Below are 17,154 nucleotides of genomic sequence, written 5' to 3'. Positions count from 1 at the left end.
CGAGGGACAGTCACTCGCTCGCTCTCAGCCTAACCAACCAACCAACCAACCAACCAACACCCCCACCCCGTTGTTCTGAGGATAAAACTGGGGGTGGGGGAATGGTGTTGCCAGCCATTTTGGATCCCCACTGGGAAGAAAAGCAGGGTATAAATATCAAGACTAAAATATCAAGACTAAAATATCAAGACTAAAATATCAAGACTAAATATAAAGACTAAAATATAAAGACTAATATGTGTGTGTGTTTGGATCTGGCCTAGAAGCATAGAATCACAGAATCACAGAGCTGGAAGAGACCCCCAAGGGCCACCTAGTCCAACCCCCTGCCATGCAGGAACACACAATCAAAGCACTCCTGACAGAAGGCCATCCAGCCTCTCCTTAAAAACCTCCAAAGGAGGAGACTTCACAACTCCACGAAGCAGTGAATTCCACTGTTCAACAGCCCTGACGGTCAGGAAGTTCTTCCTAATGTTCCGGTGGAATCTCTTTTCCTGCACCTTGAACCCGTGACTCCCGGTCCTAGTCTCTGGAGGCACAGAAAACAAGCTTGCTCCCTCTTTGACATGGCATCCCTTCAAATATCTAAACAGGGCTATCACGTTCCCCCTCAACCTTCGCTTCTCCAGAGACTAAACACCCCCAGCTCCCTAAGCCTCTCTTCATAGAGCCTGGATTCCAGACCTTTGACCATTTTGGTTGCCCTCCTCTGGACCCGTTCCACCTTGTCAATATCCTGAAAAGGCTAAAAAGGGGAGGGGGAGACCAGCAACACCAGCTAGCCCTGCATAGGTGTTGGCTGCAAGGGGGGGGGGGTCAGTTCTGAAAGCACACATGAAGTGCCCTTATGTGGAATCAGATTTGGGTTCATCGAAGTCAGAATTGCCTACTTAAGGCTGGCAGAGGCTCTCTGGGGTCTAATTTGAAGGTCTTTCGAATCACCTACTATGTGGTCCTTCGGTGGAGGTGCCAGGGATTAAATCTGGGGGACCTGTGAGGCTCTTTCACGGAGCCACAGCCCCTTTCCTGAAGTTCTTTGTACTCACAAAACTGCCTTCTGCTGAATCAGACCCTGAGTCCAGCAAGATCAGTATTGCCTACTCAGACTGGCAACGACTCCCCGTGGTTTCGCGCTGAGGTCTTTCACAACACCTGCCACCTGACCTCTTTCCATGGAAATGCTGGGGTTTGAACCAGGAGCCTCCTGCATGCCAAGCCCAGGCTCACCGGCCACCAAAGCCTTCCCTGCAACACAGGAGGCCCAGGACAGACTGGAGTCACACAGCTGTGCCAAATTGTTGGGGGGGTTGCAAGTCTACAAAATGATGCACGGGGTAGAACATGTGGACAGGGAGACATTTTTCTCTCTTTCTCACAATACTAGAACCAGGGGGCATCCATTGAAAATGCTGGGGGGAAGAATTAGGACTCATAAAAGGAAACACTGCATCACGCAACGTGTGATTGGTGTTTGGAATATGCTGCCACAGGAGGTGGTGATGGCCACTCACCTGGAGAGCTTTAAAAGGGGCTTGGACAGATTGATGGAGGAGAAGTCGATTTATGGCTACCAAACTTGATCCTCCTTGATCTGAGATTGCAAATGCCTTAACAGTCCAGGTGCTCGGGAGCAACAGCTGCAGAAGGCCATTGCTTTCACCTCCTGCACGTGAGCTCCCAAAGGCACCTGGTGGGCCACTGCGAGTAGCAGAGAGCTGGACTGGATGGACTCTGGTCTGATCCACCTGGCTTGTTCTTATGTTCTTATGTTCTTATGTCTGTCACAAACTCAGACATGAAAGGGTTAACTGGGTGCATGCAAACTAGTTGCTGAGGTCACAGTTAATGGCCAGTCTGTTGATTAAGCGATTGGTCAGTTTGCCTGGCATGCTAACATGCCACTGGTCACGTAGACAGAAAGTCTACCTAAAGTAAAGTATTTCTTTGTTTAAGCACAGAAGCACAGAAGCTGGGTGAGCCACACCACGAGTGTTTAGTCGCGATGTGAAACCGTGAGATGCATGTATGTAACTACGTGCTAGAAGAGGAGGAGGAGGAGGAGTTTGGATTTATATCCCCCCTTTCTCTTCTGCAGGAGACTCAAAGGGGCTGACAATCTCCTTGCCCTTCCCCCCCCCACAACAAACACCCTGTGAGGTGGGTGGGGCTGAGAGAGCTCCAAGAAGCTGTGACTAGCCCAAGGTCACCCAGCTGGCGTGTGGGGGAGTGCACAGGCTAATCTGAATTCCCCAGAGAAGCCTCCACAGCTCAGGCGGCAGAGCGGGGAATCAAACCCGGTTCCTCCAGATTAGATACACGAGCTCTTAACCTCCCACGCCACTGCTGCTAGAAAGGTGTTCTTTTCTTTTCCATGTAACCCTCCCTAAAGGTTAGTAAAATTCATTTATTTACTCAGCAACTGTGTGTTGGTCTCTTTTACGCTACTCTGCTGAACTGATATTTTGCCAACACAAATTCACCTGCAGATTTCTCCCAGTGCTCACACGTCTTTATGGCATCTCTTCCTGTATGCTGCAATAGACTTGAAAGTGCTTTCGGTGCTGGGGGTGGGGGGCGGTTTACACTGGGATGGGAGGGGTTAGTATGGAAGGGGGGGCGGTCCTCACATCACGGAAGCACAACCTCCTTGGGGGCAGCGCTGGCTGTGTCGTTCCGAAAGCACGGCTTCTTGCTGGGGGGCAAGGGGCAGCTTTCCCACGCAGGCCTAGGACTGCCTTCGCCCGCTTACCTTCTCTTGGTCTTGAAGCAATGGGCTGCAGTGAGGACCCAGTGGGCCGTGAGGAGAGACCCCCCGCACGAGTGCTGAGGACCCTTGGATGTTGGGATCTGGATGCTCACGAGCCAAGGCCACGCTCCGGGGAGGGCATCAACGCCCCCCACGATCCGCATGCTGCCGCCGTGGCTGGGAGCCAGGGGCCGTTTCCCACAAGCTGAGGAGAAGGAAAAGGAGGGGTGAAAAGGAGCGGGCCACGCCAGCCTCGATTGCCCCCACGAAGCAAGAAGCTTCATGGCTTTGAATCTCCCATCAGATGTGCCCTCCACCAGTGACCGTAGGCAAGCCACTGGGCCACGTAGGGAGGACAGTCCTTGGGCAAAGGGATGGCTGAATTAAAGGGCACCATCAAAGCACTCCTGACAGATGGCCACTTCTCTTGGGAAAAGAATGGCTGCTTTGGAAGGTGGACCAGACGACATGAGAGGCTACCAAGTTCCCTCCCCTCCCCGAGCCCCCACCCTCAAATATCCAGGTATTTTGAACCCCGAGTTGGCAACCAGGTTCAAGAAGAAGAAGAGTTTGGATTTATATCCCCCCTTTCTCTCCTGCAGGAGACTCAAAGGGGCTGACAATCTCCTTGCCATTCCCCCCTCACAACAAACACCCTGTGAGGTAGGTGGGGCTGAGAGAGCTCCGAGAAGCTGTGACTAGCCCAAGGTCACCCAGCTGGCATGTGTGGGAGTGCACAGGCTAATCTGAATTCCCCAGAGAAGCCTCCACAGCTCAGGCAGCAGAGTGGAGAATCAAACCTGGTTCCTCCAGATCAGAGTGCACCTGCTCTTAGCCATTACACCACTGCTGGATATTGACAGGCTGGAACGGGTCCAGAATGGTCAAAGGTCTGGAATCCAGGCCCTACGAGGAGAGACTTAGGGAGCTGGGGATGTTTAGTCTGGAGAAGAGAAGGTTGAGAGGTGACATGATAGCCACGTTTACATATCTGAAGGGATGCCGTGTCGAAGAGGGAGCAAGCTTGTTTTCTGCTGCTCCAGAGACTAGGACACAGAATAATGGTGCAGGAAAAGAGATCCCACCTAAACATTAGGAAGAACTTCCTGACCGTCAGGCCTGTTGGACAGTGGAATGCACGACCTCGGAGCGCGGTGGAGTCTCCTTCTTTGGAGGTTTTAAAACAGAGGCTGGATGGCCGTCTGTCAGGAGTGCTTTGATTGTGTGTTCCGTTCTGGTCGCCACATCTCAAAAAGGATATCGAAGAGACAGAAAAAGTGCAGAGAAGGGCAATGAGGACGATTGAGGGACTGGAGCATCTTCCTTATGAGGAGAGGCTGCAGCGTTTGGGACTCTTCAGTTTGGAGAGGAGACGTCTGAGGGGGGATATGACTGAAGTCTATAAAATTATGCATGGGGTAGAAAATGTTGACAGAGAGAATTTTTTCTCTCTTTTTCACAATACTAGACCCAGGGGGCACCCAATGAACATAAGAACAAGCCTGCTGGATCAGACCAGAGTCCATCTAGTCCAGCACTCTGCTACTCACAGTGGCCCACCAGGTGCCTTTGGGAGCTCACAGGAGGATGTGAAAGCAATGGCCTTCTGCTGCTGCTGCTGCTGCACCTGAGCACCTGGTCTGCTTAGGCATTTGCAATCTCAGATCAAGAAAGATCAAGATTGGTAGCCATATATCAACTTCTCCATAAATCTGTCCAAGCCCCTTTTACAGCTATCCAGGTTAGTGGCAACATCTTCCAAACACCAACCACACGTTGCGTGAAGAAATGTTTCCTTTTATTAGTTCTAATTCTTCCCCCCAGCATTTTCAATGTATGTCCTCTGGTTCTAGTATTGTGAGAGAGAAAAAATTCTCTCTGTCAACATTTTCTACCCCATGCATAATTTTATAGACTTCAATCAAATCCCCCCTCAGACGTCTCCTCTCCAAACTAAAGAGTCCCAAACGCTGCAGCCTCTCCTCATAGGGAAGGTGCTCCAATCCTTCAATCATCCTCGTTGCCCTTCTCTGCACTTTTTCTGTCTCTTCGATATCCTTTTTGAGATGTGGCGACCAGAACTGAACACAGTACTCCAAGTGCGGCACGCACCACGGCTTTATATAAGGGCATGACAATCTTTGCAGTTTATGAAGTCGATCTATGGCTCCCAATCTTGATCCTCCTTGATCTGAGATTGCAAATGCCTTAGCAGACCAGGTGCTCAGGAGCAGCAGCAGCAGCAGAAGGCCATTGCTTTCACATCCTGCACGTGAGCTCTCAAAGGCACCTGGTGGGCCACTGCGAGTCGCAGAGTGCTGGACTAGATGGACTCTGGTCTCATCCAGCAGGCTCTTTCTTATGTTCCTGCATTTCAGGGGGTTGGACTTGATGGCCCCTGGGGTCTCTTCCAACTCCGTGATTCTCTGAATAACCCTCCATTCAGAAGCACTGGTGATGCCTTCTGCCCAGCCCAGCAGAGCCATAATCTGCCTGTGATAGCTAAATTTTATCAGTCTAACCCACTCTGGGTCATCCACCCAGTGACCATCTCGGTCAGCTCAGCCAGAGGGACCTTGAGGGGTGGTCCCAGTGGTGAGATCCAAAAATTTTAGTAACAGGTTCCCATGGTGGTGGGATTCAAACTGTGGCGTAGCGCCAATGGGGCTGGGCGGGGCATGACAGGGGCGTGGCCAGGGCATTCCGGGGCGGGGCAATCCTGGGCGGGGCAGTGGCAAGGACGCAGCCGCTGCGCCGGCCCTTGGGCGGGAAACGAATGCACGCAGGCGCAGGCTGCCACGCACACCGGCGCACCTCCTGCTAGACTGCTTCCAGTTCTGCGCGCTGCTGCTGAGAGGAGGGGCGTAACTAAGGCAAAAATCACGGGGCAAAATCACCAATTAGTAACCCACTCTCAGCACACACAAATAATGAGTAACCTACTCTCGGGAACCTGTGAGAACCTGCTGGATCCCACCTCTGGGTGGCCCACCACCAGAATCCCAACACGAGTCTTGGGTATAAACCTTCCAAATACGGACAGTGTCAAACTGTCCTGGCAGAGGGGCTACGCCTGTTTCAGGCCAAGGATATGACCCCCCCCCCCCCCCCGGATCTGAGAAATGTTCAACCCGCATTCTCCTCCACCCTGAGAAAGAGAGTGTCCCCCAAGATGGGTGGAGCAACCTTGATTGAATTGGGGGCTACACATAGAAAGCCTGGTGACGAGTCCCCCGGCAGGGGCACAGTCCAGGAAGTGCCCGGGAAGAGGGCTCGCCTCCCCGCCTCCAACCTCTACGCTGCGCTTACTCTCTGGGTCGTAGCCGCTTGTCCCCAAGAGTCGCAGCAAAGCCACAAGCCCCAGAAGAAGGCCCATCGTGAGCCGGCGGCCTCTGGCGCTGCCTCCACATCATCGAGCCCATGCGCCAGCATCAGGGTGGCGCATCATCACAAGAATTCTCCTTCCGCGTTGCTAGGAGACGAGGCCCGGCCTCTGCCATTGTGGCAGAGGACGTGACGGACAGGTTGCCCCTTCCCTGAAGAGCAGGTGGAAGGGAGAAGGGAGGGAGGGCACAGGGGACGGGCTGCCACAGGAATGGCCACCCGTGGCCCATGCCACATTCTGCACCTGGTGCTATGTCAGCATTAAGCAACGGAGAGCCAGGAAGGGGAAGAAGAAGAAGAGTTTGGATTCATATCCCCCCTTTTTCTCTCCTGCAGGAGACTCAAAGAGGCTTTCAATCTCCTTGCCTTTCCCCCCTCACAACAAACACCCTGTGAGGTAGGTGGGGCTGAGAGAGCTCCAAGAAGCTGTGACTAGCCCAAGGTCACCCAGCTGGCGTGTGTGGGAGTGTACAGCCTAATCTGAATTCCCCCAGAGAAGCCTCCACAGCTCAGGCGGCAGAGCTGGGAATCAAACCCGGTTCCTCCAGATTAGATACACGAGCTCTCAACCTCCTATGCCGCTGCTGCTCCTTAGCTAAGCTTGCAGAATGCCCACACACTGCGCCTTCTGGAAGGCCGAGGCTCTTCCGGAACCCGTGCCCTCCGGTCTTTTTCCTCAGGCGGCCATAAGCGGGAAGGGCCTTCTTGGACTGGCCCCAAAACTATGGAACTTCTTCTGGAGGGAGCTTCGCCTGTCTCCCTCTATTAATGTATTTCACCAGCAGGTGAAGACTTTTTTGTTTCCTCCAGCAGACCCCTGATAACAGTTTCTGCCCATCCTTCTAGGGTTGTTTATGTGTTTTACACTGGATTTTTAATACTTTTAATGGCGTTTTTATATTGTGCAAATCTTGTAATGTTTGTTTGCTGCTTTGTGGACCCTGATTGGGTGGAAAGGCCGCATAAAAATGTTTTTAATAGTGATATTGATAACAGATCACAGATTCATGACACCTTCCTGGTCCAGTTGAAAGGGTAGCTGCCGATCTGCGACTGAAAAAAATAAATCTCTATGGAAAGAAATGACGTGGCTAATTCTCACCGATTCTCTCATCTTCCCTTTCGGGGGGAAAGCAATTGAAAAAGCGGTGGCAGACCAACCACAAATTAATTTCAACAGAGATAAATAAAAGATACTACGTCTGGTCTGAAAAAAAATCAAATGCACAGATATAGGATGAGCGACACCTGGCTTGACAACACTACAAGTGAAAGGGATCTGAGAGTTAGTAGACCACAAACTGAGTATGAGTCAGCAGTGTGATGCGGCAGCCAAGAAAGCCAATGTGATCCTGGGCCGTATCAATAGGAGTTTTGTGTCTAGATCAAGGGAATTGTACCTCTCTATTCTGCATTCGTTAGACCTCACCTGGAATATTGTGTACAGTTCTGGGCACCACAATTCAAGAAGGAAATTGACAAGCTGGGATGTGTCCAGAGGAGAATGACTAAAATGTCTGGAATCCATGTCCTATGAGGAGCAACTTAGGGAGCTGGAGAAGAGAAGGTTAAGGGGCAACATAATAGCCATGTTTAGATATTGAAGGGAAGTCATGTTTAAGAGGGAGCGAGCTTGTTTTCTGCTGCTCCAGAGACTAAGGACAGAGGAATGGATTCAAGGGGCAGGAATAGAGATTGCAACTAAACATTAGGAAGAACTTCCTGACCGTCAGGGCTGTTGGACAGCGGAACGTGCTGCCTCAGAGAGTTGTGGGGTCTCCTTCTTTGGAAGTTTTTCAACAGAGGATGGATGGCCATTTTGATTGTGTGTTACTGTCACAGTGGCTAAAAAAAGATCCAGCTAAAACCTACAGCACTACCTGGAAACCTTGGCTATTTTATGGAGCCCAACAATATAGTATTCCAAACTGTCTAACTTGGAGTACTTAGAAACAATTCATTTTGTTTTCCTTACTTCTCATTTCTTCTTACATTACCCCTAGTTTTGAGTACATGATTTATGTTTGCCAATTGTTAGATGATTAAAGGGGAAGTCGTTATAATATTATCTTATATTCCTGACCAGTTATGTTATATAGCTTTCTACTTAACTTAGTTACCGTGTTTCCCCGAAAATAAGACAGTGTCTTTTAATTTTTGCTCCCAAAGATGCGCTATGTCTTATTTTCAGGGGATGTCTTATTTTTCTGTATTCTGTTCGTCGGGCATGCTTCCAAACAAAAACTTTGCTACGTCTTATTTTTGGGGGATGCCTTATATTTCGCACTTCAGCAAAACTTCTACTATGTCTTATTTTCCAGGGATGTCTTATATTGGGGAAAACAGGATACTAATAACTATATTTTTTGTCTCTGTTTATCTTTGTTTCTTTTCTCTCTTTCTATTTTCTCTTTTTTTACCAATATATCATTGTAATGATTTTAAATATTTCAACCATGTTATTGTAATAAACTTTATTAGCCATAAAAAAGAGGGCAACCAAGAGGATGAGGAGCTGGTACCCCCTTCCCTATGGCTGAAAGAAAGGGCTGACGAGTCTGGGCCTTTCCAGTATAGAAAAAGTACGTGGGGGGGGGGGGGGACACCTGATAAAGGTTTATAAAATCATGCACGGGACAAAGGGAGTTGGCACACGGAATTTCTTCTTCCCCTCCCAAAATACTAGAATTTGAGGGCATCCAATGACACTGATGGGCAAAAGGAAATACTTCCTTAAACAGTGAGTGGTTAAAATGTAAAATCTGCTGGCAGACAATGTCGTGATGGCCACAATTATTTGAAAGGGGATTAGATTCATGGAAGATAGATCTATCAGAGGCTACTAGCCGTAGTGCAGGGGTCTGCAACCTGCGGCTCTCCAGGTGTTCATGGACTACAATTCCCATCAGCCCCTGCCAGCACGGCCTAGTGAATAAAGGGAACCTCCATGTTCAAAGGCAGTCCACCTGTAAAATCTGCTGGCAGAGAATGTAGTGATGGCCACAGGCTTTGAAAGGGGATTAGATTCATGGAAGATAGATCTATCAGAGGCTACTAGCAACATTGGTGGAAGAGCTTCTATATCCGTGGTGGCGAACCTTTGGCTCTCCAGATGTTATGGACTACAATTCCCATCAGCCCCTGCCAGCATGACCAATTGGCCATGCTGGCAGGGAGCTATAGTGGAGAGTAGCAATCCTGTATCCCTAGAGTGCCAAAGGATTCGCCACTGCTATTCTCATCATGACCAGGTGCTCAGGAGCAGCAGAAGCAGAAGGCCATTGCTTTCCCATCCTGCCTGTGAGCTCCCAAAGGCACCTGGTGGGCCACTGCGAGTAGCAGAGAGCTGGACTAGATGGACTCTGGTCTGATCCAGCAGGCTAGTTCTTAGGTTCTTATGATGTTGGACTTGCAGAGGGTCTGAGCTGCCACTGATCCAGTAGGGCTCTTCTTATGTTATGTACTTGCAGAGCCCCTATTAAACCCATTCCCTGGTTCTTCCTAATCCATTCCTGACTTTATGGGTAACAATAACTTCGATGCGGAGCCCCTTTGCAGAACAGCCAGGCGAAACGGCTATGCTGGCTTGCAGTATTCAGAATACACGAATGAGAACCACAAAAGGCAGAATCTGTTTTAAAACCACTTCATTCTGAACAACCGATTTAATCACGGCTACGGAGAAAATAATGTCTGTGCAGCAGTATATCTGCAAAGGTTTGTTTGCAAGCCAGCCTTCCTAAATGCTTCCTGGATTCAGCACCTTCTCGAGTCCCAGTTGACTCGTTTGCTGCTAAAAAGCCCAGCCAGCGTAAGAACAAGCACTGAGGCCAGGAATGGAGGCAAGGCGGAGACCCTCCGTGTGGGCTCTGGGATGCCTGTTCCAGCTGGACGCTGCATCAACTGGGAAACCACACACAGCCCAGCTCAGCAGACAAGCCAGTACTTCTCCGCATGGGCTCGGGGCTGCCCGTTCCGGCTCGGGGCTGTACCAGCTGGGCTCAGCTCAGGAGGCTCCTGTAGGTGTCCATGTGGCCCTTGACGCTTTGCGCAATCTGGGCTTCGGTCTTGCTGCGGTTGTAATAATCCACAAAGAGCCCATCCGGGGCCAGCAGGTACACGATCACCGTGTGGTCCACAATGTAGTCGTCGTCTTCGTCCTTGGGCCCGGCGCTGTAGTAGACCCGGTAGGCCCGTCCGGCCTCACGCACCTGCTCGGGGGTGCCCGTCAGCCCCAGGAGGCGCGGGTGGAACTCCCGCACGTACTTGGCCACGGCCTCCACGTCGTCCCGCTCGGGGTCCACGGTGATGAAGACGGGCTGAACCCGGGGGAGCCCCGCCTCTCGGTCCAGCAGCTCCACCACCTGACTCACCTTCTCCAGCTCCTCCGGGCAGATATCGGGGCAGTGCGTGAAGCCGAAGTAGAGGAGGACCCAGCTGCCCCGGAAGTCGGCCTTGCAGCGGGGCCGCCCCGTGTGGTCCACCAGCCGGAAATCCCCTTGCCCGACGGCCACCTTCTTCAGCTCCTCGATGCGCCTCAGTTTCTCCTTCTGCACCTTCTCCCTCCGCACGTACAGCCACGCTGCCAGGATCCCGCCCCCAAAGAGGAAGGTGATCAGCAACCGACTCCGCAGCTGGATATGTGGGCCGGAGGCAGGGCTCTGCAGGGGCCCTTGGGAGAAAGGCCTCAAACTAGCTCTGCCCCACCCCGGCCTGATACGGCCCAAGGCCCTTCTTCCTCCAGGTCGGATATCCTGGGCTGTTCGGCAAGCACGGGCAGAAACATTGGCATGGCTGATTCCCTTGGCCTGCCACCCTGAGCTGCAACATGAGTGGGGAGCCAGATAGCTCCTGGCTTGTTCAGAGATAGGCCAGGGTCCCCCCCAGAGGCAGATGCGGAGCACCCTACGGGGCGGGACCTGCCAAAGCGGCAGGCTGGCAAAGGATCGGAGCATCCCTGAAAGAGAAAGCCAGAGAGAGTCACAGATGCACAGGATGGGGTGGGGGAGAGCAGGACCCCACCCACCCCCATCTCACAGCTGCACCCAAATTCACAGGGACACTTAAATGGCAACTGCAGGGTTTCCCAATAACATGAGAACACATGAAGAGGCCTCCAGCTGGAATCCAGACCGCTGGTCCATGTCAGTCAGTATCGTCTGCCCAGACTGGCAGCTGCTCTCTGGCGTCTCTGGCAGAAAAGGGTTTTTCACATCGCCTCTTATCTGATCCTTTTAACTGGAGATGCCAGAGACTGGACCTTCCAAGCAGCAGTGGCGTAGTGGTTAAGAGCAGGTGCACTCTATTCTGGAGGAACCGGGTTTGATTCCCCGTTCTGCCACCTGAGTTGTGGAGGCTTATCTGGGGAATTCAGATTAGCTTGTGCACTCCCACACACGCCAGCTGGGTGACCTTGGGCTAGTCACAGTTCTTCGGAGCTCTCAGCGCCCCACTCACCTCACAGGGTCTTTGTTGTGGTGGGGGGGGAGGGCAAGGAGTTTGTAAGCCCCTTTGAGTCTCCTACAGGAGAGAAAGGGGGGGATATAAATCCAGCCCTTCTTCCTGCTCTACCACTGAGCCATGCTCTCTCCTCAAAGGTGTCTGGACATCTTTCAACCAAACGCTCAGTTTAATCCCATTTTCTCCCTCTGAAATGCTGAGAGCGGAGTCTGGGGCTCTCTCCTCCCTCGTGATAAGAAAGAACCTACTGAAGATATTTTCACCCCTCTCCCAACCCCAACAGTCCGAGGTCCATATTTCTCCCTCTACTACCCTGACTCTTTCCACCCACCCCTGAATCCCCCCACTCCAGGCAGCTCCGAGTGGCTCTGCCCCCCCCCCGCCCCCGGGGCTGGCCTTGTTGGGTGGGTGTGTATATATTAGTAGAGTAGAACAGAAGAGGCAGATTCTCAGTTGCTTTTTAAATTCCGGGAGGTCTCCAGGCCCCACCTGGAAGTTGGAAATCCCCCACCCCCAGACTCCAAGGTCATGTGCCGGGGGTGGGGTGTGGGGGTCTCAGGGTGAACTGCAATGAACAAGCTGGCCTCTCTCTCCTCTTCCCTCCCACCGCCCCACCCCCGGACTGAACGCCCCAAAGTGTGCAGTTGGGGACTGAGCGGATATTAGGAGGCGCCCCATTCAGTCCTTCCTTCCTCCCCTCGCTCACGCTCACCCACGTGCTTCCGGGTTCCTCCGCCTGCCCGGCCTGGGGAGTCTTCCGCTAGGCGGATCCGACCAGTCGGCGCATGCGTATCGAGCACCGCCTCCTCCTCCGGAATTGTGCGCTTGCGCAAAAGGATCCGCGGAGGAGCTGAGCAGTTCCCGGAAGCGGCCAGAAGAGGGAGCCCCGACCCAGCACGGCACCCTTTGTGTGCTGGAGCCGAAAGGAAAGCTGGCGGCGGCGGTTGCTGCTTTTGTCCCTTTCAGTGGCTGGAAGTTCCGGGGGCGAACTCCGATGCAGGCCTTCCCGGGGGCCATGCCTCCAAAGCACCTTCCTGGGTAGGAGGGCGGGGGGGCGTTGGGCTGCGGGGGCTTCTTCAGGTTTTCTGGTTCACTCTCAAACCGTCCACTCTTTGCCTCTCTGCGCCTCCCTCCAGAGCCCAGGAACTCCGGGTTGTGCGGCATCATTACTATATATGCACAGGAGACTGGGGCCATACACACGTGTGGATGTGCCATTGGATTGCCAAGACACGTGTCCTAGCTTCCTTTGTCAGATACTAGCTGGAATAGAGAGCTCCGCATCTTATATCCCAGCCAGAAGGTGGGGTCAAGCAGGAGGGAGATACTTCGATGGCAGGAAATTAACCCCAAGTTGGCAACCCTCCACGTTGGGTAATTAGCTCCTGCAGGGGATGGCAGAGCTGTGTCCTTTGCCGGGTCTGTTGGTGTCTGCCAGGGTGGGACAGTCGTTGTCCACTATTTGGGGAATGGCTGTGCAGTGTGGCCAGCTCTGGGTTACGAAATCCCTGCAGATTTTGAAAGTGGGGACGAGGAAGGGAGTGGGTTAGGAAGGGAAGGGACCTCAGCTGGGTGTAATACTATAGAGCCGTGGTGGCGAACCTTTGGCACTCCAGATGTTATGGACTACAGTTCCCATCAACCCCTGCCAGAGCTTCTATTTTCTCCAGGGCTATTGATCGCACAGAATCCTAGAGTTGGAAGAGACCCCAAAGGCCACCCAGTCCAAGCCCCTGCCATGCAGGAACACACCATCAGAGCACTCCTGACAGACAGGTGGCCACCCAGACTCTCCTTAAAAACCTCCAGAGAAGGAGACTCCACCACCTTCTCCATAAGATCAGTTGTAATAGCCAAAGATCTCCAGGTGCCCATGGAAGGTTAAATAAAGACCTCTAGCCCTGCTATATACCTGGAACATCTTGTTAATTACAATTGCAGATGAGTCATGACTACAGCAAGGTGTAACTCTTTTCCGTCAGTCCATCTTCAAGGTCGCTTCTCTAATATCCCACAAAATGAGCGTTGCTGTCGATTTTGTCCTGATACCACTGATACACTTTCTCATATTCTTCTTCACTGTTCCAAATACAACAACATCAGAACTGATTTGAGCACTGTATTACCAACAGGATTTATGCTCCTTTCTGATAAGATAAAAATGGCTAAGCTTCTAAATAACTCTAATGCTGAAATCTCTGAAGCTGTGACTACATTTTTACTCTGTGTACTGTAAGTTGTGCAATAATGATCTTTTTATTGTATTTGGAACTCATGACACACTCCGGTTTTATGCCTAATAAAGGTTTTGGATTTGGAAATAAAGACCACAAAAACGCATAAAGGTGTATTAACACTTGTAAGTCTTTAACTCAGTGGTGGGATCCAAAAAATTTAATAACAGTTCCGACGGTGGTGGGATTCAAACAGTGGCGCTGCCGCGCACACGCACTTCCAGTCCCCATTGGGCAGGGAGGTTGCTTTAGTAACCCCTTCTCGGAACTTAGAAAAAAATTAGTAACCACTTCTAGAGAATTGGTGAGAACCACCTCTGCTTTAACTCATATAGTCACTTAAATAACTCTTTTCTTTACGGTGTTGTGGGTTTTCTGGGTTGCTTGGCTGTGTCTCAGTAGCGTTTTCTCCTGACGTTTCACCTACATCTGTGGCTGGCACCGTCAGAGGATCTGAAGATGCCAGCCACAGGTGCAGGTGAAACATCAAGAGAAAATGCTACTGGAACATGGCTATTCAACCCAGAAAACCCTCAACACCCTAGTGATTCTGGCCATGGAAGCCTTCAACAATACAACTCTTTCTCTATTTTTACAGATAATAGCTCAAGATAACCCAGCAAAGAAGACTGTATTGGTATTTCTGAATAAACAAAATAAACAAGATGTCCTCTCGGTGGCTGCAGCATGTGTGGGGGAGGGGAGTTCCTTGCTGAGCCCTAGAAGTCGCAGATCAGCAACCCACTGAGCAGCTGGGCCATGAAGGAGAGGGTCTGGGCTGCCAGAGGCTCTTCTTGTGCCCTTGGACAAGCATGCAGAGGCTGTGTGTTTTTGCCCACACAAGCAACATTGCCGCATCGTTGCCCCACGGCAGCTGGCCTTCCTGAAGGTCAACTTCCCAGTTTGAGACTGTGAGGACGAGCAAAGGGAGTTCGTTTCTGTGCCAGCATTTTCCTTGTCAGTGTTGGGAAGTCGAGGCACGCTCTTCCCACATTAAAATGTCACGAGAAAGAAGCAGAAAAGCCCGTCCCACCACGTCTCACCAATCCCTAACACCCTTTCGAATCCACCTGGTATCTGGAAATCCACTCTGCTGGACTCTTGTAGTTGTGCAGCAGAGGGCAAGAGGCACACGAGATGGACTATGGTGGCTGCAATGGGGAAGGGCTACAGTACTATAAGGCAGTGGTGGTGAACCTATGGCACGGGTGCCAGAGGTGGCACTCAGAGCCCTCTCTGTGGGCATGCGCCAACAGAGAGCCCCCTCTCCACACACACTTCTAGGCTGGCCTGGGTCAGCTGGGCTTGGATTACTAGCATTAAACCCAAGACGTAGCTTTGGATAAGCAGTGTAGGTAACCCTGTTAAGCGCTGTTAAACCCCACTGATTTCCATGGGAGGAACTAAAGCGTGACCCTTTACCTGTTAGCAAGCTTGGTTGCTGGCAATGGGGCTTGCTTCTGAGTCAACCCTCCCAGGGTCATGATTTACCCGCTGGAAGAGTTGGTAATCGGTTGCTTCAAAGCAAAGCCACTGACTACCTGCCACCAAGCTTACTCCTGAGTAACGCATCACCTCGGAGCCAACTGTTTTTTCTAAACTAAAACCTCAGTATTCAGGTTAAATTCGTCAGTGGTTGGCACTTTGCGACAGCCAAGTGGGTTTGGGGTTGCCATTTGGGCACTCGGTCTGGAAAAGGTTCGCCGCCACTGCTACAGGGGGATAGAGTCGGCGCTCACATAGTCCCCGGCCAAACCAAACCAGAATTGCATGAAGAAAATAATTCAGCTGCACCAGAACAGTCCTGCCTCTTGTTGGCATCGAAAAGGACAGAGTAGGACAAAGGTCTGCCTGCCTCAACCCACCGCAGCACCAAAATTAATGAAGTTAATCTGCATGCGGGAAACGTTCCTCCTTGGAGGGATGGGAGGTGGGGAAGGAGAGCCAGTGGGGGAGAGCTCCTCCTGAGGCCGTGGTGGTGCACAGGCTGCTGAGAGAGGAGGATCGGGATCGCCCAGAGCCCTTTCGCTTTCTGAGGCCTTCCTCGGTCACCTGATCAGTCAAGTACATCCCAGTTTAAATACGCATGCCAGGCAAGCCTTTGAGTGTGCAGACGAAACGGGACCTCCATATAAACAGGAAGTCAATGCATGTTAATCAATAGATGGCAATTGGTTCTGCTGGGCTTACAAAATGTATAAGATTGTACTGATGGCTTCTGTGAACTGCCCTTGGTTCTAAACAGACCCCCTCCCAAAATCCTGCTGGTTTGATTTTGGTTCTGTTGGGCTCACACTGCTACATATTGATTCTGTTGGTCTTGCAAAAGCCCCGCCCCCCACTCATTTTGTTCTGCTAGGATTCTCTCATTTGACATTGGTTCTGTTGGGCTTACACAGCTTCCTTGGCCCACAGTTCTGCTGGGCTTCTCTGTCACATATTGCAAAAGCCTCCCACACATTTTGTTCTGCTAGGATCCTCTGGTTTGACATTGGTTCTGTTGGGCTTGCCACATTGGCTTGTGGTTCAGCTGGGATTCCTGGGTTCTGCTTTGATTCTGTTGGGCTTGTGTTGGTTCTTGGCACAGGAAGCACTGAGCTGTGGTTGCAGACAACGGCCTCTGCCTTTTTTTAATGCATGCCCAAGCAGTGGGACCTACAACGGTTCAGTATTGAAACCAGCGATAGGGTGAAATAAGAATCCTTGCCACTCTATATGGAGAATTTGGGGCACTTAATGATCCTCAGAAATCCATGCAACAGTTCTGCAAGGTAGGCCAATAGGAACAGCTCCATATTTGGCAGGGGGGAAGTCCAAGGTAAAGATGGTGGTCTCTGGGCACTTGGCACATCGTGGCTCCATGGCAGGTGAGATCAGTCACCTGATCAGTCAAGTACATCTCAGTTTAAATAAGCATGCCAGGCAAGCCTTTGAGTGTGCAGACCTCCATATAAACGGGACCTCCATATAAACAGGAAGTCAAACTCTGAATCCTAGTACCAGGACGCAGCAGCAGGGAAAGGTCGCTGTCTCTCTCCCATTGTTTGACCTCCAGAGGAACTGGTGGGCCACTGAATGAGGTAGGATGATGGACCAGATGGACCTTCCCTGAGGTTCTTATCAGGGGAAGGCCTCAGCCTCTATGCCCTGTTGATGGCCCTCCAGAGAAACTGGCTGGCCACTGAGTGAAGCCAGCCAACCTGGCAATTCTGGACTAGATGGACCCTCCCTGGTCTGACCCAGCAGGGCTCTTCTGGGGTTCCCAACAGGGGAAGGCCTTTACCTCTGTGCTCTGTTGATGGCCCTCCAGAGGAACTGGCTGGCCAC

At 51.6% G+C, this 17,154-nt stretch overlaps 1 protein-coding gene and 1 long non-coding RNA gene across 2 annotated transcripts; one reads left to right on the top strand and one right to left on the bottom strand.

Moving 5' to 3' along the window:
* Window positions 1-9,779: 9,779 nt before the first annotated feature.
* Window positions 9,780-12,396, bottom strand: LOC125434936 (protein SCO2 homolog, mitochondrial). The gene is made up of 2 exons (XM_048500805.1): window positions 12,306-12,396; window positions 9,780-11,090 (listed from the first exon to the last, which is right to left on the bottom strand). Exon 2 carries the CDS (start codon window positions 11,086-11,088, stop codon window positions 10,135-10,137), a length of 954 nt encoding a protein of 317 aa, XP_048356762.1. The 5' UTR covers window positions 11,089-11,090; window positions 12,306-12,396; the 3' UTR covers window positions 9,780-10,134.
* A 100-nt stretch (window positions 12,397-12,496) lies between these two features.
* Window positions 12,497-14,502, top strand: LOC125434947. Its single transcript, XR_007244842.1, has 2 exons — window positions 12,497-12,631; window positions 14,426-14,502. It is a non-coding gene; the product is annotated as an uncharacterized LOC125434947 (long non-coding RNA).
* The last annotated feature ends 2,652 nt before the right edge of the window (window positions 14,503-17,154 follow it).

The sequence above is a fragment of the Sphaerodactylus townsendi genome, linkage group LG06 (assembly GCF_021028975.2).
Source record: "Sphaerodactylus townsendi isolate TG3544 linkage group LG06, MPM_Stown_v2.3, whole genome shotgun sequence".
NCBI classification, from domain to species: Eukaryota; Metazoa; Chordata; class Lepidosauria; order Squamata; family Sphaerodactylidae; genus Sphaerodactylus; species Sphaerodactylus townsendi.
This window is presented reverse-complemented; position numbering and strand designations above follow the sequence as displayed.